We start from the raw sequence: 23,615 nt of genomic DNA, 5'->3' as shown, positions 1-23,615 counted from the left end.
TCCCTGGACGCTGCTGTGGTGTCTCGGCTGCCTGAGCGGCATCCCTGGCTCTGCCGGCGACAACTACCGGAGCTACCTGTGGAGGAGCTGCTACCCCTGTTACCTGGGGCGGGCAGGGTACCCTGACCTGCGGCCAGGTACGTGCAACGGTCCCTTCAGAGCCAAACTCTGCTCGGATTTTGTGCAGCTGGGGCTGCTTACAGGGCTCTCCCCCGAGGGGTTTGTCCCCAGAGTCCCCTCTGCCAGGTGGGGGTCCCAGGCTGGTAGCCACCCAGGGGACAGACTGGTGACCTGGCTCTGCCTCTGTCTGTGCTTTGCATTATTTTATTTATTATAATATATGTGTTATCATTCAGTGGGTTTGTTACTCTGAAAAGTCACCTCTGACAGAAGGGGAAAGAAACAGGAGTTCCTTCCCATCGGTTGCTGTGTGTCTGGGTTAAAGACAGCTCCTGTGCCACACTCCTTGAAAAAACCAAATGCATGTGTTTTGTTAGGGTGCATGGATTCGTTGTTTCCTCAGTTCCAAAGGATCTTGCCCTGGTGCAGGGCGAAAAGTGAAATTTGATACTGTTTTATTGTGAAAAAGTTCTGCCTTTCTGTGAGGCTGACTGAGTTTGGCTGGGCTGGGGAAGTGTCTCACGTGGGACAGACTTAGTGCTGCTTGGCATTGGGAGAATCCTCCAGCAGCAGTGGCTGGAGCTGGGCAGTGTGTGGGCATGGCTGGGGGATGCAGGCACATCTTGGGGATTACTTCTCTGCACTGAAACGTTCAGACTCAGCAGTGTCTGTTGTAAGCCACTTCTCAGCCTCCTGCTGCGTGGGAAGCCCTTGGCCAGCTGGAGCTTCCCATTGAGCAGGTAGAGGGGATGGAGTCCCTGGTAATCCTGTGGCATGTGTGAGTGCAGCACTTAGGGGAGATGGTAGATGAGGACATGGAATGAGGTGTGAGTTCTGCCAGTGCACACCCCCTGTTTCCTCCCCCGGGTGCTCTCAGCTGCCTTTGGCAGGAAAAGTTTGTGAAATTTAGGAAATAATGGGGAATATGTGAAGGTCACTAAAGACTCGGGAAGCTTGGGAGTAATGTAGACATCAAGGAATGCATTATCTCACCATGAGATAATGCTAATAAATAAATGCCCCAAGCAGTCGGTTCTGAAGTGATATCAGAGCAGTTGTATGATGTGCCAGACCTGCAGAAACAAGGCGAGTCACTGCCTTGTTATTTATAGATCAGATGTTTGTCTCGAACTCCGATCGCATTTGCTGTCTCCATCCAACTGTGCTTGCTCAGTAATTCTCCAAGACAAGCTCCCGAGATCCGGCTTTGTGCCTGGAATATAAACCTCCAGCCTTCCCTTCCCTCACGCAGAATTCACTGGATCCTGATTCCTCTTCTCTCGGCTCCATGCACAGGTAGCTCTGTCCATGCTCGTGGCTTTGTCCTGCCTTGGTGTGAGGCACCTCTGGAGCTGCACAGCTAAGGGTTTTCTCGTGTCCATCCACCTCGTGGCTCATCCTAAACTGGTACCACTGTGGGTTTGGTTGATTTTTTCCTTTGCTGCTTGAGCTTCTCTTTGACAGGTAGGAGCAGACATTCTCTTGGTGTGATTTTCGGGTCCCAGGTGTTCTCCTGGTGTGGTTTTTCGGGTCCATGTGCTGGTTTCCTTGCAGTACATCCCCATCTGCCCACCCAGACAGCCCACGTGTCCCTGCAGCCGTGTCCCCTCTCCAGGCAGCTGCCACAGCACAAGGCTCTGCTGTGTTGCACATCATCGGCGGCTTCGGCGCGTGGCAGGAGAGTCAAGAGGTGGTTTGTGTAATAGTGGTGTGGGTTTCATTGAGGTCTTGAGTGCCTTAATGTGCCCTGTGTGTACAAACAGGGCTCTGTTGGGTCCTGGTGTTGGTGCAATGGCTGGTGGCAGTGCTGGGGGTTGTGTCCTTGCACAGCTGCCCGTACAGGAGGAGCATTGTGCTCTGCTGGGTTTGCAGTCAGGCACCACAGTGCTGTAGAGCTGGTGCCTTGATGTTCTCTGTATGAACCTCTAGACGGTCAGAAATCAGCAGAGCTGGTCGCTGCTGTTTGACCGTGTGGTTTCCATTAACTCCTTCCCTAGTGACCTGTGTTCCCATCCATCCATTCCTGGGTCCATGTCAGTGGTCACCTCTGTGCCGTCGATGTCCTCAGTGTGGCACAGGGACCAAGCCCTGTGTGTCTGCACAGGGGCATCTTCTACCCAGGGGACAGCCTGAACGGGGAGTGGGGTAAAACAGCTGGGAAGGAGATTGGGGTGGGTGAGGGAGGCAGTGAGGCCGGAGCAGGTTGTCTGCTCCTTGCTACGTGCACCTCTGCCCCGTGCTGAGAAATGCCAAATTACAGTGACAGGAGCACAAGTGGGAGCAGGAGACTCTCCCAGCTGCTGTGCTCACAGGTGGGAAAAGGTGAGCTGAGGATAAAGAGGGGGACTGAGGCAAGCAGCTCCCTGGTGCTTTTTCACTTAGTCAGATTGTTGTAAAGCTCGTGCTTCCGTTCCTGAAGTGCCTTTGGAATCTGCTGTGAGGATGGCACAGGTAGCATGGGAAAGCCTGTCCAGGAGAGGCTGCAGTGGGAGGAACACCAGCTCCAGAAATTCCATGGAGCTCTTTACGAGCCTTCAGGCTGTTCCAGATTCCTAGTTTACTGCACTGTGAAAGCTGAGGGTGTGGAGGTGTTCTGACCACCCCAAATGGCCTTTCTCCTTCTCTCCAGTGAGTCACTCACATTCCCAGCCAAGACCAGCCTGAGGCAGGTACAGTTTTTCCTTAGCCTGGATGAGGGAAAGGCTTCCAGGGCAGCAGAGGGGGATGAGGCATCATCCTCTCCCATGGCCTCACTGCATGGTTGGACCTTGCCTTGGCCCAGTCCTGTCTGCACACAGGGAATGTGGAATACCAGGGCTGAATTCTCCAGCCTGTTCATGGTCAGGGCTGTGATAAAATGATGCAGAGGGGTTTTCCTTTCTGATGCCCTGAGTTCCCAATCCATGTCTGTGGCACAGGATGGCAGCAGTGGTGCCATGCTCCCCTGCCCAGTCTCTCCCTCCAGTCTCTTTGCTTCTTAAAATTGCTGAATTAGCTTCAACAAACTAGTACCGGAAAGATAACGTCACTAAATCCCACACATGCTCATCTCGATGGATTTTAATTAACCTCTTCCCTGCAGCCCTGCTCTGTAATCCAGGCTAATTGCTGCAGGGATTACAGCCTGGCACTGCTGCTTGGCCAGGCAGAGTGAACTCCACAGTGTATCTCCTGCCTGAGCTTCCAGCTGTGATCCATCACCTCCTCAGCCCTGCGAGGAGATAAACTGTCTCTGTGCCGAATGGTTAATAATCTGCAGAGCTGCTGCTGCCACTTTCTTTCTCCTGACATTGAGCTCTTGTTAGAGATAAATCAGTGTTCCTTCTGGAGGGACCTGTGCATGGCCAGGGAGCCACAGCCACCTCCTTGCTCCATCCTCTGGTTTTTGGTTTAGTGTTCATCTTCCTGTGCTGGATTGCAGCATTCCCCATGGTGGTCCACGTAGCTGATGTCGGAGCTCTGATGGATGGTTTCTGTTCAAGGAAGAGGCTGACAAGAGCATTGGCTGTTTCTCCTGTCCTTGCAGATGAGGACATGAACTCCAGTTTCCCTGGAAGGGAAGTTTCCCTCCCCAGTGCTCCAAATCCCTCTCCCCAGCTCCTGCTGCGCTGGGTCCTGCCTGGTGGGCTTTGGCCAGCACCTCCTGTCCTGTCCATGCTGGCACAGAGGAGCAGGAAGGACAAGGGCTTGGCATGCTCATTCTGGCACAGCTCTGGCTTGCTCAGAGTCAGCTGAAGAGGAGCCTGTATGCTTCTCATTTTCTTCCTTTGGTATACTAATTTCAACCAGATTTTGTCAGCTCTCCAATAGGAAAATAACCCGCCCGTGCCACAAACCGCAGCTCGCCAGGCGTCACGTAGGGTTTGGGGTCCTTGTGCTGCCAAGACATCACTGAGGGCAACGTGACCCTTCACAGGGATTCTCCTCCTGGCCCTGGGAGCAGCTCCAAACCCCTGGGTGACTCACTGGTGAGCCTTGGGCACTCCTGTGCAGGCTGGAGATGCTGCTGCCACTGCTGTTGGATCTGACCCCTCTCTGCCCCTGGGGATGATTTTATTTTGGTCATACCATTGTGTAGTGTATGCCCCAAAATCTCACTGGTACCGCAGAGGAGATAAGGGAGGCTCCAGGAGGGACAACAGAATGATGGGGATGAAGGTGATGGGTGATTCTGTGGCCATGGTTCAAGGAAGGACTGGCCACTCTCCAAGTGGCCTAGGGGGGTTGAGACAGAGGGGATTGAGGTGGGAACAGCCCTCTGGAATCACAGAGATTTAGAGGGTGAAAAGTGCAAAGGAGGAAGAGGAGACATTGAGAGAGGAGATGTAAAATTACTGAGTATGAGTAATGGGGTGAAAGAAAGAAGTTTATTCAACACATCACTAACTTTCTTGGATGGTAAATTCTCAGTGGTTTCAGATTAGAGTTGAAGGGAAGCAGTGGAATAGTCATTTAAATTCAGACCAAAACACTTTATTATGCCAAATAAAACCGTACCAAACCCCAGTTTTCCTGTTCTTGTGCTGAGTAGAGCCAGTTTGGGGTATGAATAGCTAATCTTGCCCTTAGAGATGAGCAATCAGTGCCTCAGGCTCTAGGGCTCTGCAGCATCCCAGTCATGTAAAGCGTCTGCAGAGGAAAATGATTCAGAGTTAGGTTGCTCTGATCAGCATCTCAGACTCAGCCGCAGCATTTTCCCCCTGAAAAGTCACTTTGGCTTTGGCTCACTCTTTAGAGAGCATCACTCAAAGCTTATGTTCCACCTCAAAAATCTTCTCATTTTCATTTCTGTCGAAACTAAGTGCCTTGGAAAATACAGGCAGAAAATACCAAAACCTTCTAAAAGGCTGAAATAAGGCAAGAGCTGGCAGTGCAGAAATCAGCACTTCTGGTGGGTCAGTGGAGACCAGAGCTGCAGTGGAAGCTCTCAGGAGGAGCACAGCACAGCCAGGACTTTGGGGGGTCACTGGGCATCACTAGGACAGAAGGCACAGTGGGTTTTCCTGAGCTCTGAGGTTTTCATGTGAAGTCTTCTAATGACAAGCAGCCTGAGAAAACAGCAACACTACACTGTGTATCTCAGAAACACCAAGTCAAACAGGCGTCACCTTTCCCACTTCGCTTCCCGTTCCATCCCTGACCTAGACCTTCCCTTGCTGCTCGCTGATTGTCTTGGCAATTAGTCTGATGAATGTGAAATAGCAGCACAGGCTCAGTCAGGGCTGCGTTTCTTCTTTCCCCGTGGCTTTTGGTGCCCTTTGGCTCCCCGGGGGGAGCAGTCGGGGCATGGGTGCTGGGCAGGTTCCTGCAGTGCTGGCGTGCAGGGACACAGCTGTGCCCACACCCTGCTGTGATTCACTCAGGAAGTGTTTCTTTATCTAATTAAGAGCAGTGCTGGCTGGGTCGGGGTGGGTTCACAGCTCCTAGGTCGTGGGGAGGTATGTGGGAGGCTGAAGGTGCAGACAGAGCACAGAAACACCAGTAGACCCAACGGATGGTTTGTGCTGCTGATTGACAAATAAGATGCCATTTTTTTGTTGCTGTTCACTGATTGTGGGTTTGCCCCTGGAATTTTGGAAACAGCTTGGCTGATGGAACATAACAAAAAGTCCATCTTGTTCCCTCTGCACACATTCCTCAAACCCCGAGTCAGGCAATGGAGCATAAACAGCACTGACCTCAGACACCCTCGTGCCCTCTCCTCTGAGTTATTTGCCATCTCTGTTTTTCCACAGATGTTGATGAGTGCCAGGTCCACAACGGGGGCTGCCAGCAGAGGTGTGTGAACACCCTGGGCTCGTACTACTGCGAGTGCAGACCAGGCTTCCGCCTGCACGCGGACGGCAGGACCTGCCTCGGTAAGGCACCGTGTGGGGACTTTACTCCCTTACCCTTCTCCTCCTGGTAAACCCATGGCAGTGTGCAGAAAACACTCCCTTTGCTTCCTCACTCCCACCCACGCCCTGTGCAGGGAGCAGGAGGTGATGCTGATGGATGTCGTGTTCTGATTGTCTTCCCTAAGAGGTTTCTTAGGGTTCATTGCTGTTCTTCCATGTGGTCACGTAGAACTGTGGCTGCTTTGCGGTTCCTGAGTTTATTCTGGTTGGGAGAAGTAACTTCCAGTGCTTTGATGCTTCTGCTTTTGATTCAGGACACATCAGATACAGAATTTTCAGAACAGATATACAAACTAGATGATTAGAAGTTTCAAGTCAGGCTTGTTCTAGTCCTCAGCTACAGCCCATGCTGTGGGCACCAGGTGTGCCACCCAAGTGGCAATAAACAGAGATGTGTGGGGAACTGTGGCCATAACAATCCCCAAATCCTCTTCCTTGGGATGCTGATCACACATCCATTTGGATGGTACATCTCCAGACATTGTGATTCAGGTGCCAGGTTTGCCTTGCAGCTGATTTCTGGGCCAAGTTCTTGAAGTATTGTCTTCCTGCCTCAAACTAGAGACTCAGAGTGGAACCAGCTGAACTCTGAGTCTGCCTCCAGCATCTGCTGCTGCTTCAATTAAACCTCTTCTCCCTCATAGCCTCATCTGACACATTTTTCCATTATTTGAGGGTTATTTTCATACAAGTGGAAAGAATTCCTGGGTGATGGTATTCCAGAGGCCACTGTGGGTTTTCTCAGAATACAGTTACACTCCAGGGTTTGCTGTGTGAGCTGATTCCAGTTGGGAATGGTGATGTGAGCAGGAGAAAGTCAACCAGGGAAGTGGTACCCAGCGCTGCACAGATGCACATCTGGCCACAGCTGCCTCCACTGCCTGAAAACACCCAAAACCCACAGTGAGACTTAATGTGCAAATTCCCTGAGAGCCCTATATTTTGCTGGAAAAATCCAGAGGCAAAAGGATGGCACATGAAGGACAAAGCCAACCACTCCTGCTCGCTGCTCCAGCTCTGACCCTGAGCGCTCGTGCCGCCGGTGACGCGTTGCTGCTGTTCGCATGTAAGTGTGTTGTGGTCTGTCATCTCCTAATTGTCTTCAGAATATGCTGCTCCTTTCTTGTGGTGTGCAGCGATGCTGCTGCCTCTGCCTCATGGAATAAAACGTGGGACAAGCTGAAATCAGGAGTTCTCCACAGTGTCAGCCCCAGAAGGTGGAAGAGTCTCCAGAGAAAGGGTAAAAGGGATTACTACAGGGAGGAATCTCTTCTTTAAAAGCAGTTTCCATCCTTTTCTTCTGCTCTTCAGGCTGACCTGGCAGCGTGGCTGTGCCAGGCAGAGCAGTCCCATGGATCCAGGCAGGCAGGGCTGCCCTGCTCCTGCTGCCTGTGCCCAGCACTGCAAACCTGCTTTGTAGGAAACTTGGGGCCAAGGACAGAGATGAACTGTAGGAGATGTTTTGGGGACAGAAAGAGCATAGTGACATTTTTAGTTCAGGTCTGTCAGACCATGGATCTGATTCCTTTGATGTTTTCCAGTCCTCACAAAGGCTCTGATGAAGAGTTGGTGGCAGTGCCTGGAGCACAGCACTCCACAGTCCCTGCGATGTGGCTGAGGTAGCTCTCCAGGGTTAGCTGGTACCTGGGGTCTGGCTCAGGAGAGTACAAAACCAGCTCAAAACCATGTTCTCCCACCTACTGCTGGTGCTGTGGGTACTCTGCAGCTCAGCCAGGCGAGATCCTTTCGTTGTGCCTTTGTTGTTCAAATATAGAAGTCACTGCTGAGGGAGGGAGAGGAGGAGCAGCCGCTTCTCTTGAAAGTGAAACGGAACAAAAAGAGGCCTTGGACGTCCTGAAATTACCTCTTTCTGTATCAGAACCACATGGGCAGGAGCAGGAAGCTGAGATCTCCAGGTCCTTCTCCACCGTTTCAGCACAGGGATGCAGGCCAGGCCAAGGAGAAGGGATTAATGGGAGCCAATTGCTTTTGTTGGCCTGTGGAGCAGAGAGATGGTCTGGATTAACACACAACATGTTTCTGGAAATCGTCTGAGGTTAGGGTAAATCAGTTTGGGGTTACATGATGGATCTCTATTCGTATTAGGAGCAGTTCAGACGGAGGACTCTCAAGGGTAGCAGTGATGCAGTGAGCAGAAGGACTGTGCAGGAGGTTTGTGTGGGTTTGAACTGTGTGTGCAGAGGGTCAGTGCCCATGTGTGCTTGGTGAGACCTTTGTTTTTGCAGACAAATGGCACATTTGAAAGAATTTGATCTTTTCTTCGCCCAGTCACAGTTTTTCTTAGAATCGATGGGTTTGTGTGACACTGCCAAAGGGAATGTCCCACTCAGTTCTGGTTCCAGCTGCCTGTGTCAGCTCACTGCTGCTGATGGCAAGTCACTTGGATCTGAAGGAAAGGTGCTGCAGATGGGAGAGAGAAGAGCAGCTGGAGGGTGCAGAGCTCAGGTGTTAAATCAACTCCTCTGTTAGGCTGCTGTCACACTGACCCATTCCCCACGCTCAGTTAGTGATAACAACATCCCCTTCATCCCTCCTCATCCATTTCCTAGGCCTGAGAGGGTCAGAATCTCAGAGCAGCACCTTTCAGCAGCCCTGCACTCCCCTCAGACAGGGGATGGAAGGAAGGTTCCTCTTGCAGACGCCGAAACATCATCTGTGGAAAATCTGTCTGAGCCGTAATTGCAAAGATCTGTGCAATGCTCAGGATGACACTGGATTTGGCAGCGTCCACACAGAAATGTTAGGCTCGGCAAAGCATCTGGGAATGGAAATATTTTTAGAGTGGTTCTGTAAACAGAAAAAAAAACCCCAGCAGTAATTAAAACAAGGCCAGCGGCGAGGTCTGCTGGCTGTGACTCCACGAGGAGCCAGCTAAGGAGACCAGAGTGAGCAGCCCTTGCTCTGGGGTAAAGACACCCAAACCGATCACAATCAGCTTGTTTTGTCTTGCTGTTCCCAGTCCTTGAATGGCACCAGTTCATGTCTCAGCACAGCTGGGGTGCTGCAGAGCCCCTTGCCCCTTGGCATCTCTCTGTGGTGGTACAAGACATGTTTGGCTCATCGTGCCCGTGCCACCAACACTCTAGGGCTCATGTATAGCCAGGGATGCCAATCACTTCTTCCCCGTGGATAAGTCTCTTGGCAGAGGAGAACTTCTGGTTCCCATCACCCCAGTGGTCTGGGACAGCAGCATGTGCAGCCCTTTGGTCTTGCTGTGTGGTCACAGAGCAGGGAGGGGCCTGGAGGGCTGTTCCTCTTGAGGAGTAGGTGTGATAGCAAATAGGTGACACTGAAAGAGACACGAGAGGAAAGAAAACACTCTGTGAGACCTCTGCAGTCTCATGCTTCACCTTTGCCATTCTCCCAGCAATCTGCACATGCTCTCCAGCCTTGCAGGGGTTCTCTCTGCTGAAATCTCGTGTGGCAGAACTCAGGCTTTAGTTTTTTCCACTCTGAAAAGCTGTCCTGTAGAAGTTTGCAAGGAGGCCACTATTTAGCCTGCAAAATCATCTGAATCGTGGCATCCTGGGAGGTTATTTCAGATGTAAGATGCATTGGCTTGTTCTGCGCTGGCCCAGTGCTTTTCCCAGCTGAAGGAATGTTTTGGCATTCATCAGCATTGTTTTACTTCTCCCTCTGACAAAAAAAGGCACTCCAGCAAGCACATTATTTATAGCTATTTTTGAATATATGTTATTAAACACTTTAATATATCAGAATATTTTTAAATGACCACCCATCTCTGCTAGAGCCTGAGCAGTGTAACTCTGACCCGGAGCTTTTCAGGAACGCTGAGTATTTCTGTTGTTCCCTTCCAAATGGATTAAGGGAACAATGTCAGCACAGCTAACATAAACGTGAGTCCTTGCTCCAGACGTATGTTGTGTATGGCAGAACCTCCACCCTATTATGTTGCTTTTGCTCCCCCAAATGTTGTTTAGCTAATTACAGGCATAAAAATGGAAGTTGAGTTTTTTAATGCTTGACCTCCAAGTAAAGGTGCAGTGTTTGCAGGGGAACAGTGTGCAGAAAAACCTCCACGTTTTTGCTTTTTATTTTCCTCCTGAGCCAGAGATTTGTTTTCACTAATGTACAGGAGTATAGACCCAACTTGCCTTGGGATTCAGAGATGTGTTACAAGCAGAGACTTCTACTGGCAGCTGTTTTCCAGGCTCTCCTGCTTCCAGAGCTCCAGAGGTTGTGGAGGGCACTGTGATCACCTGAAGGATCAGCCTGGGGAGAGATGGTTTTCATTAGAGTTATTTTTAGCTTTCTCTTAGGATTCCTCAGAGCCAGCACATTAGTTTACTCTGGAGTTTGAAGAATAGGTCAGAAACATGTGAGACCACGATGCATCATACCATTCTGCTTAGGGAAGCCAGGGCTGGTTTTCCATCCTGGACCAGGGACGAGCTGAGCTGTGTGTCACCCACCCAGCTGTGGTGGGCAGTGGGTTGTGATACTTTGGTAGCTCCTGAGAGGCAGAACAGACTTTAAAGGCCATTTCCCAGTTCCCGTTAGGGACACCTCTTTGGAGCAGTCTCTGAGTTGCTCCGCAGTTAAAGAGTAGGTGGGATAACTTGGGAGACATGTGGTAGTCCAAGAGGAGCTTTTCAGCATTTGGAGGTGTGTAATTACACCATGCTCCTCTACAGAGCCTGTGAATTCTGCCCCAGAAAGGCCTTCCCTGCTTTGTTTTCTAGCTCAGATGTCTCCTGGATACGAGGTCAGTGGTCCTGGGTATCTGCAGTAAAAACAAGCAGGAAAACTCAGCCTCATGGCTGGTTGCAAGGTGCACACACTGAGTTATCCATCCCAGTCCTCTGCTTGTCCCACAGAGACATCCCAGTTTACAGGGAGGGGCAGGAGAGGGCTGTGTCCATGCTGGCTGATGTTAGCAGGCTTGTAAGGAGAGGACAGTCCACATGTTCTGTCATGAGGTCTGTTTTGTGCCGTAGCCTAGGCAAAACCTTCTGTTTTCTGACTGTTTGGAATCCTTTGGGCTCCTTGCGCAAGGCCACACAGAAACTCCACGGCAGGGCCAGGAACACCAGTTGGGAATCTCAATTCCCAGTCCTGCTGCACTAGGGATGAAATCCGAATTCCTGCCAGTGTATTTCCATGTGCTCCTGCTGGGTGACACTGCTGGGCACAGCATCCCTGAGCCCACGTGTTCCAGGGGCCGTGCAGAACTACCCTGGTCAGCACCCTGAGCTGGGGGCTGTTACACCTGATTGAAGTATGGACAGGATCTTAAACATCTTAAAACGTTTTTCCCTGAGCATTCCCAGAACTGGGAATACCTTCTGGGCCTCGCCCTGTGCAGTCAGTGATTTTTCGCGTGTCACTGAGCCAGAAATTCAGTTTTCCACATCATTTTGTTACAGAAAAACCTGACTATGCTGGAGCACAGATCTCGGAGCACCTGCAGTGGCTGTGCTGGCAGAGGATGTTGGGAGTTTGGGCAGCAGCAGTGAGCAGTCTGCTCGCTGACACGGTGCCCTTGGGAGCGGGCGGATGCCTGGCAGGAAACAAGCCTGGTCCTGGCTTCCCTCCCATGTGCTGCTGCACAGGGCCTAACCCAGACCCCTGTGTCCTGGTCTCACCTTCCAGGAGAGGCTGGGATCTCTGATGATGAAGAGTGATTCTGAGTTCCTAACCAGTACTGTTGAGCTGTTCTTCCCTCGAAAGAGCAGGGTCCCATCTCAAGGGTCCTGCTGGCACGGTAATGGGTTTTCTCCTCTGCACTGCCCACAGGTGTTTACAGCAACATCTCCCACTTCACATGCTCCTTGCTAATGAACTTATCACTTTAGCATGGGCTGAACATGCCCCAATTTTGCATTCTCCTGAGCAGTGCTCTAAGGGTGTGTGATCTGCCCTGGTCCTGTGCCAGTGGCTCATCCAGGTGTCCTTCACTCATCCCAGTGCCATTTGCTCATCTTGGTGCCATCCTCTTGGTGACAACCCTGCTGTCCCTTTGCCTTGCAGCTGTGAACTCGTGTGCCCTGAACAACGGTGGCTGTGAACACGACTGTGTGCAGGTGACGCTGACACAGCATCGCTGCCAGTGCCGCCACAACTTCCAGCTGCAGGAGGATGGCAAACACTGTGTCTGTGAGTCCCTTGGGCACCACGAGGGGCTGGGGAGGCAGAGCTTCCACCTGGGAGCTGGGGCTGGGGAGCACTCACCAGCACACTCAGATGTCCAACAGCTCGGGCTGGGGTATTTCCAGTAAAAACTCTGGATGTTTTGTTGTCATGGATGTATCCTGCAGCTTATTCCAAAGGATAGGAAGAGCTGCAGGAGTGTGGCCAACAATAATGAAATTGTATGAAGGCTCAGGCTGCTGTGAGAGTGGAGGAACAGCACCGTGTGGCAGTGGGATGGGATCTTCCCCCTCGGATTCAGACAGCTCTCTGGCTGACCTGCTCCCAGCTCAGGAGGGGGAGAAGACAGAGGGGACGGAGCACAAGGTTGATCTCCTCATTCATAGCAGTTGACATTCAAGAGACAGGAGGAGGGGAGTCTTTAGTTGTGAAGTTGCTAAGGGAAAAGCAACAACTGGGATATTAGAACTGCAGCAGCTGGTGGAGTTTGAAGCATCTGTGCAGGTCCCGGAGCAGGTCAGAGATTGGAAAACCTCTTGGTAGGAGCACTTGGAGCAAATTGCCAGCACCTGCTCTGCAATCTCTGCAGAGAGATGTGCCAAGCTTCTCCTGGAAGGGTTTTGCTGTGCCTAGTGCCAGCCTTTTGCAGGATCTCACACCACGCAAACCCTCCTGCCCGGATGGAGCAGTTAGCGAAGCAGTAACAGGGATTTCCTGCCTGATGCAGAACAGGATTTCTCAGCCTGCAGACTCCTCTGCTGGGCACAGCTGCTTGGTGCTCTGCTCCCCAGCAATGCCACGTGTCTGGAATGACCCTGCTCTGTGCTCTGCCCTGCAGGGAGGAACCCGTGTGCCGACAGGAACGGGGGCTGCATGCAGCTGTGCCACAGCCAGCGCGGCCGCGCGCGCTGCGACTGCCACCCTGGGTACCGCCTGGCACCCGACGGCAAGGCCTGCGAAGGTCAGTGCCCTGCTAGCCTTCCCTGGGAACTCAGTTCTCAACTCTCAACTCTGCTCCTTTGCTGGGCTGGACCCAGGGAAGAATTTGGGGCGTGAGAAACCAGTGAACAACTCAGACACAGTAAGAGTTGTCCCCTTGGAAGGGTGTTCGTGGCTCAGCCTGCTCTGCTCACTGGTTGCTCACCTGTTGCAGATGTGAACGAGTGCCTGACAGGACTGGCCATGTGTGCACACCAGTGTCTCAACACTCGTGGCTCCTTCAAGTGCACCTGCAACCCAGGCTACGAGCTGGGGGCGGATGGCAGGGGATGCTACCGTGAGTACTGCGGGCAGAGCCCGCGCGGTGGGACGGGGTCAGGTTGGCTTCTGCACGTGTTTGTCACTGCCCTCTGTGAATTGCCAGGGCTGAGCCAGAGCAGCGTTTTCTGAGGAATTTCCCAAGCAGGTTTGTGGCTGCTTACTCTCCCACCAAGATAAAAAACTTGGTCTGATTTTTAAAGACAGTCCGAAGCTACTTTTTGCTGGTTTAGGCATTTGATTTGGAGCCATTTGGCTCCACATAAGCCAAGTTCTGCTCTTGGGGACTTCGTTGGCCGAGTTCAGTCAGCTGCAGATGTGTCACTGAGGAAGGAACTGAGCCAGTGAAGGGATCACATCTGCTCCCATCAAGGAAAGAAATAAACACTGATGCAAGAGTGAGCCAGACTGTCCGTGCAGCTTTGTTCAGCTGATGCACACAGCAGGGACGACCTGAACCAGAGCTCTCAGCACCAGCAGCTCCCTCACGATGACAGCCACCGTGGCAGGCCCAGTGCTGGCAACTGGTGTCACTGGGAGCTGTGCACTCCACCTGTGCAGCTGCTGGAGCCTGCCGAGGGTGTGAGGGTAAGGCTTCACAACCCATAAATGAGTCTTGAGAGGCATCAAACAGAGCAGTGTGAGGCTGATGACATGATATTGAAGAGCCTACATGTACACAAATACCTTCCTAGGACCACAGCTGATCTCACAGCATCACCACTGACAGAGCTTTGGGGCCAACTGCAGCACAAAGCAGCCTTCCTGCACAGAAAATGTTCCTGCCCATTCTAGCACATTTTAATGCAAACCCCTGCTTGTTCTGCATTAATAGGAAATAGAGAGAGAGGGATGATAACCATGTTGTGAAATATGGAATATTGTCTTCCCCTGTGGCGCAGCTTTTGTTTTTGACAAGCACAGATCCACTGGGAAGCATCAAACTCCCTTTCTTTGGGTCTGAACACACAGAAAGCTCTAAAAATGTTCTTGAAGGCAGAAATTGTTTTCCTGAGGTTCAACACTGAGTCAAAGCTCCATGAAACAAGTTCCTTTTAGTTTAAGAAAGCTTAATTAACTAGACAAGTTTACAGAAACCTTGCCAAGCTCAGATGATCTATGGCTGCGATTGATGTTTGTGCCGACCATTTTTGACATGTCAGGAACTAACGTTTCTCGCTGTAGGCATCTGGATATTTCCCTAGTTAGCTGTATTCTGCTGCTCCCATTTCTCCCTGGCACCAGAACAGCTCTGCTCTGAGGCTGAGCCAACTTTTGGTTGGCAGCAGACGCTGCAGCTTGGCAGGAGCAGGAGCAGTTTCATCCGCAGCCTGTTCATCCCAGAGATTGTCCAGAGCCTCTCCAGGACTCTGTCCCTAAGAGGCTGCGTGAGACCCTTTGGTTTCTTTTTATACCCCACTTCCCAGCCCAGCAGTGGCCTCTGTGCAGAGCTATTTCCATCCTTTCCCACTGCAGATCCCCCTCCTCAGCAGAATGTGGTGTCAGGAGCTAACCGGAGCACGGCACCGAGGGCAGGCATGGGCAGAGCTGTGTCACACAGGAGTCTAACCACTCTGACTTTTCCAGGAATAGAGATGGAGATTGTGAACAGCTGTGAGGCCAACAACGGTGGCTGTTCCCACACATGCCACCACACCAGCTCTGGCCCAGTCTGCACCTGCAACTTTGGCTTTCGGCTGGAGGAGGACCAGAAGTCGTGCACGGGTAAGGGAAGGTCCAGACTTGACTCACAAGCACATCTTGGGTAATGATGAGGATCTCTGTTAGCTGCTGTGTATGTGCACTACAGACAGGTTAATGAGACTGGAAACAGATGCAAAGTGAGAGGAGAGGAGATGTTGCTTTGCTCTGAGACGTTCTCCAACCTTCACTCAAGATACACTTGGACAGCAATTATGACTTCCAAACCAATTAGTTTTTCCCTGCTGGAACTGCTCTAAGCAGGAGACAGTGGTACAGCTGGAATCACCTCTCTTGTAAGCACACAAAACCTGTAACAGCAATGTCAAACTGGAAATCACAGTGAACTTCCCACAGGCCTAGGGCACCTGGGATTCCTCCCTCGGATGGGGAGGAAGATCTGTTAACACAAAGCTCCCTGATTTTAAGAGGAGCTCAAGAGGAGCCCAGCATTCATCAGGAGATCAGTAAAAGCTAACTAGAACTAGTCAGGCAGCAACTTAAAGAGTTATTGTCACCACTGCACAGTGTATTAACACCCAGCACCCTTTGTTTGCCATCTAGATATCAACGAGTGTGACACTGGTTCTCACTGCTGTCAGCAGGACTGTTACAACTACCCTGGGGGCTATGAGTGTGCCTGCTATGCTGGGTACAGGCTCAGCACGGATGGCTGTGGCTGTGATGGTGAGCACAAACCCCTCACTGGGCTCCAGGCAAACCTACACAGGGCTCAGCCTCGCAGCAGGGCAGGAGGCACCCACAGAACGGGGCCCTCTGACTCTGGTTTGTCTGCTGTCACCCTCAGTGTGCTCAGTGTTAGGGCAACTCAGCAGTTCTGACCCCTACACTAAGCCCAGCACAGCTGCAGATGGAACTTTTGACCACACTGAGTTCAGCTCAGGTTAACTCAGAGTGAGCTGCTCCAGGTCTGACCCCATTAACTCACAAAACCCATTTGATGTTCAGCCCCAGAGGCCAACGCTGCCCATCACTTTCACCCGTGAGATTCAGGCTAATAACAGTGTCTGTATAAAGCACAGCCAAGACAGTGAGTAATGAAGCTTTTAATTAAGAGAACAAGGGATTGTCCGACCTGGTGTGAACAGCCAGAGGTTTCTCCCAGTTTCTCCCAGCTCATACCAGTTTTCCTGCCAGCTCTCTGAGTCACCTTCTCAGCAGAAAGAACATGGGCAAAAATTCCACTAATGAGTTGTTTTCACTACCAAAGCTCTCAGCATTTCACAGGTAAAGAGCCAAGCTCACCCACCTGTGCCTACACAGTTAGTGATGGATAGGAACTGAAACCCAGGTGTTGCTGATCCCTGAGGTAGTTTCACTCTGTTTTTAGAGTCAATGGCTTCAAATCCCCAGCAGAGAGGATGTCATCAGCCATAGCTGCATGGCCAGACAGCCTGTCCTGCACAGAGGACCTGCTCTGTTTACACTGATCACATGTTTTGCAGATGTGGATGAGTGCTCTTCAAATAATGGTGGATGTGAACACACATGCCAGAACCAGCCAGGGTCGTTCCAGTGTGGCTGTGAAGTTGGGCACAAGCTGGATGAAGACCGAAGGAGCTGCATCTGTAAGTACATCATCTGCTGCTGCAGGTGCATGAGCAGCCAGACCTGTGTGGCAAGGGTGAGGTCAAAGCTTCTCACATAGATCTGGGCCCACTCTAGCCATAAAAAACCCAAAGAAACAAGTTGTAAAAGTTTTAGAGATGTCAATATGGAGTGAGATCAGTGTTGGAAACCTGCAACCCACATTGCCCAGCCCTGCACAGACAGCTCTGTTGTCCCTTTCCTACTGCAGAGGTTGCCCCAGTATTCACCTCCCAGTGATCCTGTCTCCTTTCCCTCTTTGGCACTGTCACCTCTGTCGCTGTTCCCCAGCTCTAGAGGACACCGTGGAAGCTCTGGACGGTCGTCGCCCTGTTATCCGCCCCGTCCCTCACGTTGCCATCCTGAGAGATGAGTTTACACAGCTCTTCAACGATGACTATGAGGAGGAGGAGGAGGAGATGGAAGCAAGAGGAGAGCACACGCTTTCGGAGAAATTCGGTGGGCAGCAGTGACAGTAAATGCCATGCTTTGCTTGGGACTCTGCAGGAGTAATGGTGCAGTCTGGGTTTGGCTGTGTTTGGTGAGCACACCCACAGGTCCCATTTCAGGCTGCTGCATTTAGCTTTGCCATGGTGGCATCATGGGGATTTCTCTGCTCAAACCCCCTGGGGTGCTGGAAGGTTCTCACTCGTGGTGCCTCTCGTTGCAGTCTGCCTGGAGCACACATTTGGCCCTGACTGCAGCCTGACCTGTGAGGACTGCCAGAACGGAGCCACCTGCAACGCTGAGGGGACAGGCTGTGTCTGCCCTGCTGGCTGGGCTGGAATCCTCTGCAACCAGAGTGAGTGAGCAGTGCTGGGGGCAGTGGTGAGGGAGCTGGGTGGCTGCCCTAACCCTGCCAGTGTTCACAGCCAGGTTGGATGAAACCTTTGAGCATCCTGGTCTAGTGGGGAAGTGTCCCAGCCCACGGCAGGGGGTTGGGACTGGATGACCTGTAAGATCCAATCCAACCCCTAAAATTCTATGATTCTGTGCAGCCATGTGAGGCTGTGGCTCATCTCCCTCTCCCTCCCCAGCCTGCCCAGCTGGCACCTTCGGCAGCAACTGTAGCCAGACCTGCCTCTGCCAGAATGGAGGAACCTGTGACCCCATCAGTGGCAGCTGCCGCTGCCCTCCCGGCGTGGCTGGGCAGCTCTGCCAGGACGGTGAGTCCCTGCTCTCCTCGCTCACCTCCCAGGGCTGGAGGTGATTCCCTTTCTCCTCTTTTCTGGCCTATCAGCGCCTTAGCAGAGTGTTTGCCATCACTTGATAAATGGCTGTTCTGGCCATCTCCAGTGTCACTCTGATGTCCCAGTTGTGCTCCTCTGAAGCCTGAGAGTGTTTCCCACGGGATGTTCTACACTGGTCCCTTTGTAGCTGTTCACTGATGGCATCTTTCAGCTCTCTGTTTGAGCCATCCCCGTGTGAGCAGCTCCAACACATCCCTGCTCCATCAGGCTCCATGGGTCACTGAGTCTTGTGTGGACAAATGTCATTTTAATAAGGAAAAGCTGGTAAAGGGACTCCTCACCCACTAAACAGTGCTGCAGGGAGTGTGCCTGGTCTTTGCACTGTGAGACCTTTGCAGTCCCTGATGGCTACTCGGCCATGACTGGGAGCAAATATATATATTTCATGGGGCATTCAGTGGCAGACACAGAAAAGAATGTCAAAACCACAATTTCCATGGAAACCATGGAGGTGTTTCCCACTGAAGAAAACCCAAAGCACTGCAAAGCTGTGACAGCAGTAGCTACTCACAGCACCCAAAGGAGATGTCACTGCTGGTGGTGTTTGTTTCTTGCTCCCAAAGGGTTAAAATTTGGGGGACACAATTTGAAAGCTCAGAATGAGTGAGACAATCAGACATTCAGACAAAAGAGCTTCAGACACATGTTGGGAGCATATGGGAGCTATTACTGAGGGAGGAGAGTGAAGCAGAATGTAAATGAACACTAGAGATACCCCGACCATCCCTTTCTGTGGGAAGGAGGTGGTTGGGGGGCACAAAGAGAAAACAGGAAGGTAAAATTAAAATAAACAATGCAGAATTGCTCTGTTGTCCCAGGGTGGCACTTCCTCTGCTGCTCTGGTCGCAGGGAGAAGGCACTTGCTGCTGGCCAGAGCGTTCTGCTGGCACAGCCTGCTGCCATGTGCTTCCAACACCCACATCTTTAGCATAACAGAGAAAGAACAGCAATTTTATACCCTTAATAGTGCAAATATCACTGTGGCTTATCAACAGCAGGAGCCTTGTGGGTTACTTTCCCACGTAGGAAAGCCCTGACCTCCCAAAGCTCTGTGGGTGGGTTATTTCCAGCCCAACCAGCACAGTTACTGGTCCCAGCAGGTGCAGAGCTGGTGGTGCCCTCGAGGCACTGTGGAGAGTGGCAGCAAGTGCCATCCCCTGGGACACTGAGCCAGCTGGTTGGAGGTGATGCAGGGAGTCTGACTGGATCCCTTGCCCAGGTGCATCGCTGGCCACGCACGGCTCTGCTTCTGGGATGTTTTTCTACTGGGAATCAAATGCCTGTCTGAAATTGCCTCATCCTCCCAGGAAATCTCTCTCTCTCTATTACTAGGATGCCCTAAAGGATTTTTCGGGAAGCAGTGCAGGAAAAAGTGCAACTGTGCCAACCGGGGGCGTTGCCATCGGATTTACGGAGCCTGTCTGTGTGATCCCGGGTTGTACGGCCGCTACTGCCACTTGGGTATGTCCATCCTCATCCTCCCTTGGCTCCAGCCTTGTCCCTGGGAAGGGCTGTGCCCTGACGTGTGCCCCTGTGCCCGCAGCCTGCCCGCGGTGGGCGTTCGGCGCGGGGTGCTCAGAGGAGTGTGACTGTGTGCAGCCTCACACGCAGGACTGCGACCGGCGCGACGGCTCGTGCCGCTGCAAGCCTGGCTACCATGGCCCACGCTGTGAGACCAGTGAGTGCCTCTTTTCCTGAGCTCGTTTCTGCGGGGAGAGCTTGGCACGCTCTGCCACGTTCAGTTGTCACCAGGACAGCTGTACCCGTGGGCAGTGATGCTCAGGAGGGTGCTCAGCACCTGAGGCTGCAACTCTGCCAGGGGCAAGGAGTAATTTCACCCCTTCTGTCTCTCTCCTCTGGCTGCTCACAGGCTGTGAGCCTGGCTATTACGGGGATGGCTGCAAGAAGAAGTGTAGCTGCTCCCCAGGAGTGTCCTGTGACCCTGTCACTGGAGAGTGCCAGAAGGAGTGTCCCCGAGGCTACCACGGGGAGAACTGTGACCAAGGTAAGGCAGGACCGAGCTGTGTGCTGTGAACTCACCACTCCTCACACTTCTTCTTCACAAAACGACATGAGAGCAATTGCACAATCCCCCAAGAGCCCCAGCCCAGTGCAGAGGATCTGACGAGTGACGAGTTGAGGCTTTGGGGGGCACAGGAACCTCCATCCGCAGGGCCCTGTGAGACACTGTTGTTTCTCTAAAGCAGAGGAGCAGGATTCCTCATGCCAAAGGAGTCTGGTTCAGGAAAGGAGAACAAGGTCTCACTTTATCCTGCCCCTCTCTTCATTTGCAGATGAAGGTGATAGAGATCTAATTATCTTTCCCTTGCCCTTGATGTCTTTTCCCTTCCAGGCAATCTGTGCCCAGCACAACGGTATCACATTTTCTGCTCTGTTCCCTGTTCCATATTGAAACTCTGTTTGATCTGCAAGTGCAAAAGAGAAGTTTACATTTCATTTGCATTAGGATTTAAACTTCTGCCTCGGTATGAACCTCTTAGAGCAGTTTAGTGCCCTTCACATGAAGGGGCAGCCAACAGAACCGTGGCAGAACTGCCCAGCTCTGTGTGTGTCTAACTGTGTCTAACACTCAGGCTCTGAAGGTGCAGATTTCAAGATCCTGGGGGTGGTTGGGGTGTCAGACAGCTTGACTTTGTTCAGACAAAGGTGTTTCTAGTAAACCTAAAGGCAGTGAGTCATTGGCATGAGGTGCTGATTGCAAAACATGAACACAGTGCTTGCAAAAGAATAACTTCTGCCAACCACAGAGCTGAGCAGCGACTGGAAAGCCAATCTCCCCCTGCTCCTGTGGGGCTGGATCCTCCTGAATCCACTTCAGCGGGTTGTGTCCCACAGAGAATGCAAAAAGTTGGACTGCTGAAGTCCACACTGAAGACAGACTGCAGCAGAAGACACTGCATGTAGGGGCTGGCAGTGGCCAAATCTGGGCTTGGATTAGAGCATCCCCCGAGTTTCAGCACTAAGTGATGTTTAGTCAAGCACTCCATTAGCCCAGAAGTTACAGCTATCAGCCTCACTGATCTGCCAGCACAGGGTCGTGGTGCAGAGCACCTCTCTGACAGATGATGGGCTCTTGGTCAGAACCAGAGCTGCAGGCCCAAGGCAAGTGCTGCCAGAGCTGCATAGCACTAGCAGGAGAGAGGGGAGCAGCTCCTGCAGGGCAGGGTCTCACAGCCCTGAGCCCCCTGTGGTGGGATGCTGTGACCCCTGGAGCCCCAGGAGCCCCCAGAGTCCCCAGTGCCCTCGGCTCCTCGCAGGGCTGAGTACTCCACTCGGGCTATTTTTAAGAAGGGTAAGAAAGGAGCTGGAGCCTTAGGGGGAAGTCACAGGAAATAACACAAATATTTGTATAGAAATAGTAGGCTCTTGGCTGTTGTTCGGATCTGGAAATTATTAAAGGGTGAAGACAAACATCTGCCATCAATTAGCAAAGAGGAGGAATAACAAAAACTCCACTGTGTCCCTGGAAATCGAGGCGCGGGGTGCGTGTCCTCGGCGGGCGGTGAACGTCGGTGTGCTCTGCTCTGCCCCAGCATCACTGAGCATTGGCTTGGGTGAGCGTGGAGGATTTGAGGATCTTTGGGTCTGGGGCCCTCGGGCTGCACGTCACTCCTTGGCTGCTAAATCGTGGCACAGGGTACAAAGTGCTAACTGAGCTGTGTCAGCAACCAGAGCAGAGGGAAGGAAAAGTGCTTATTCCTCCTGTGGATGAGGATGCTTCTTTATTCCTTTACATCTGTGTCCTGCAGCAAACCTGGCTGCTTGTTACAGCCCTGGTGCCCAGACCCTGGAGGCATTCAGCCACGGTGGTAAAAAACCCTCACAGCATCTTAGGAATGTCAAGGAGAGCTTCAGCATGGGGCTGTGACCCCAGTGTGCTGCACCCCAGCCCAGAGGGAGCAGAGTGGCTCAGGCAGTGGTTACTCTGCAAAGACCTTGCCCACAGACTGGAGACCAGTTTGGCCTCTTGTCCTTGTCCTTGTAAATCATGGACATGGTCTCCTGCAGCAGTGTGGGAGCCTCTCACAGTTGAGCATTTCCCCACAGACCTGAAGGTTCCTTTGGGCTGTGGGGTCAGTAAAGTGCTCTTGGGTGTCTCGGGATGGTTCTCACCCTGCTGTTGTCCCTGCAGAGTGCCCAGAGGGGATGTTTGGGGCTGGCTGCAGGCAGCTCTGTGCCTGTGGTGGGGCACCCTGTGACCGGACGACGGGGCAGTGCCGCTGCCCACCCGGCTGGATGGGACACGACTGCGGCCAAGGTGAGCAACCGCGCCAAGGGAGGGATTTGGGAGTAGAGCTATTAGTTTTATTCTGCTAAACTTAATTTTAAAAACATCCAATTGAAATCATCTTTATGGAAAATTAGAAAAAATGGTAAGTCTTAAGCACCAGCCTGGGCCAATTCCACTCCACTGCTGAGGCTGAGGAAAGCACAAGTAAACATACACCATGAAGATGAAGATATTTTCGGTTGCTGCAGTCCTTAACACAGGAGAGGAGCTTTTCTTTACCAATGTGTGTTTCTAATTGCCTTCACCAGATTACTCTTTAGCTGCTGGAAAACTAGAGAATCTGAAATGAAAAGCTTTTGCATGATTATGGGGTATTACAGCAGCTGGAAGGTATTAGTCACATATAGATGTCCTGCTCCTAAGACTTTGGCTGAGCAGTAAAACCACATGCACAGAGCTTACCATACATTTTGAGCAGCCTGTTTTCCAGGCCCTGGAGCAGCTTAGGAGCAGTTGGGGCAGGATTTTTGCCCTGGTTTTAGCTGTTCTTAGCCTTTTGCTCCTCCTTTGCAACTCGTAGTGGGTCTGGGAGCGCTGACTGATGTGCTGTCCATGGTGTGACCCCAGCTGTGGAGATCTTGTGCCAGCAACACCATTTCCCAGCAAGGAGCCCTTGGAGCTCCCCATGAGTGGATGCAAATCCAAGATTGGCATGGAAGTCCTGGAGTGAGCTCAGAATAGCACTTACTGAGGGCTTGCACAGTGTTTGTGGAACAAGCAAAGCCATGCTGTGCTCGCTGTGTCGCTGAGCAGAAGTCCACGTCGTGCACGAAGGAGAAAGGGAACCCAGAAAACAGACATTTCCTGCTCCCACCAGGGCTCTGATCCCCATGCTGTGTGTTCTCTCTCTGTCTGTGCTCAGCTTGCCCCGAGGGTCGCTGGGGACCAGGCTGCCAGGAGATCTGTCCTGACTGTGCCAACAATGCCAGCTGTGACCCTGCCACGGGAGCCTGTCTGTGCCTGCCAGGCTACACCGGCCAGCGCTGCCAGGATGGTGAGTGCAATGAGGGATGGTCTGGTAGACCTGGAGCTCCTGCTCCAGTGAGCAGAGCATCCAGTGATCAACCAGGCTTTGCCACGCTCAGCAGAGCAGGCTGAGCACTGTGCCTGTTCCTGTTGCCTCACTCATTGAGGGATCTTCCTTTGGAGTCTCCCTAGTTCCATCTCCACAGTGGTAACTTCTGCATCAGCAGAAAGGGAGACAAAATGCCGAGTCCCTCATACTCATACTTCAGCACCCACACTCGGCTGAGGATGTGTTGGTGCTGTGTGGGTGCTTCGGCAGAGCAGTACCTGTTGGGAGAGGGTTTCCACAGCCACCCCCAGTCACTCCCTCTT

General features: G+C 52.2%; 1 protein-coding gene across 1 annotated transcript in view; it reads left to right on the top strand.

Moving 5' to 3' along the window:
• Positions 1-36: 36 nt before the first annotated feature.
• LOC103807577 (multiple epidermal growth factor-like domains protein 6) overlaps positions 37-23,615 on the top strand; it is a gene marked incomplete at its 5' end in the record, with an annotated part of 28,516 nt that continues 4,937 nt past the window's right edge. The window contains 16 exon segments of the mRNA XM_009080309.1: positions 37-137; positions 5,856-5,978; positions 12,030-12,159; positions 12,992-13,110; positions 13,303-13,425; positions 14,994-15,131; positions 15,672-15,794; positions 16,574-16,696; positions 17,007-17,174; positions 17,386-17,517; positions 17,753-17,881; positions 19,298-19,426; positions 19,509-19,643; positions 19,836-19,970; positions 22,119-22,244; positions 23,140-23,271. Coding sequence (XP_009078557.1) covers positions 37-137; positions 5,856-5,978; positions 12,030-12,159; positions 12,992-13,110; positions 13,303-13,425; positions 14,994-15,131; positions 15,672-15,794; positions 16,574-16,696; positions 17,007-17,174; positions 17,386-17,517; positions 17,753-17,881; positions 19,298-19,426; positions 19,509-19,643; positions 19,836-19,970; positions 22,119-22,244; positions 23,140-23,271 — 2,066 coding nt within the window.

This window comes from Acanthisitta chloris, unplaced genomic scaffold, assembly GCF_000695815.1.
Source record: "Acanthisitta chloris isolate BGI_N310 unplaced genomic scaffold, ASM69581v1 scaffold21018, whole genome shotgun sequence".
Lineage (NCBI taxonomy): Eukaryota > Metazoa > Chordata > Aves > Passeriformes > Acanthisittidae > Acanthisitta > Acanthisitta chloris.
This window is presented reverse-complemented; position numbering and strand designations above follow the sequence as displayed.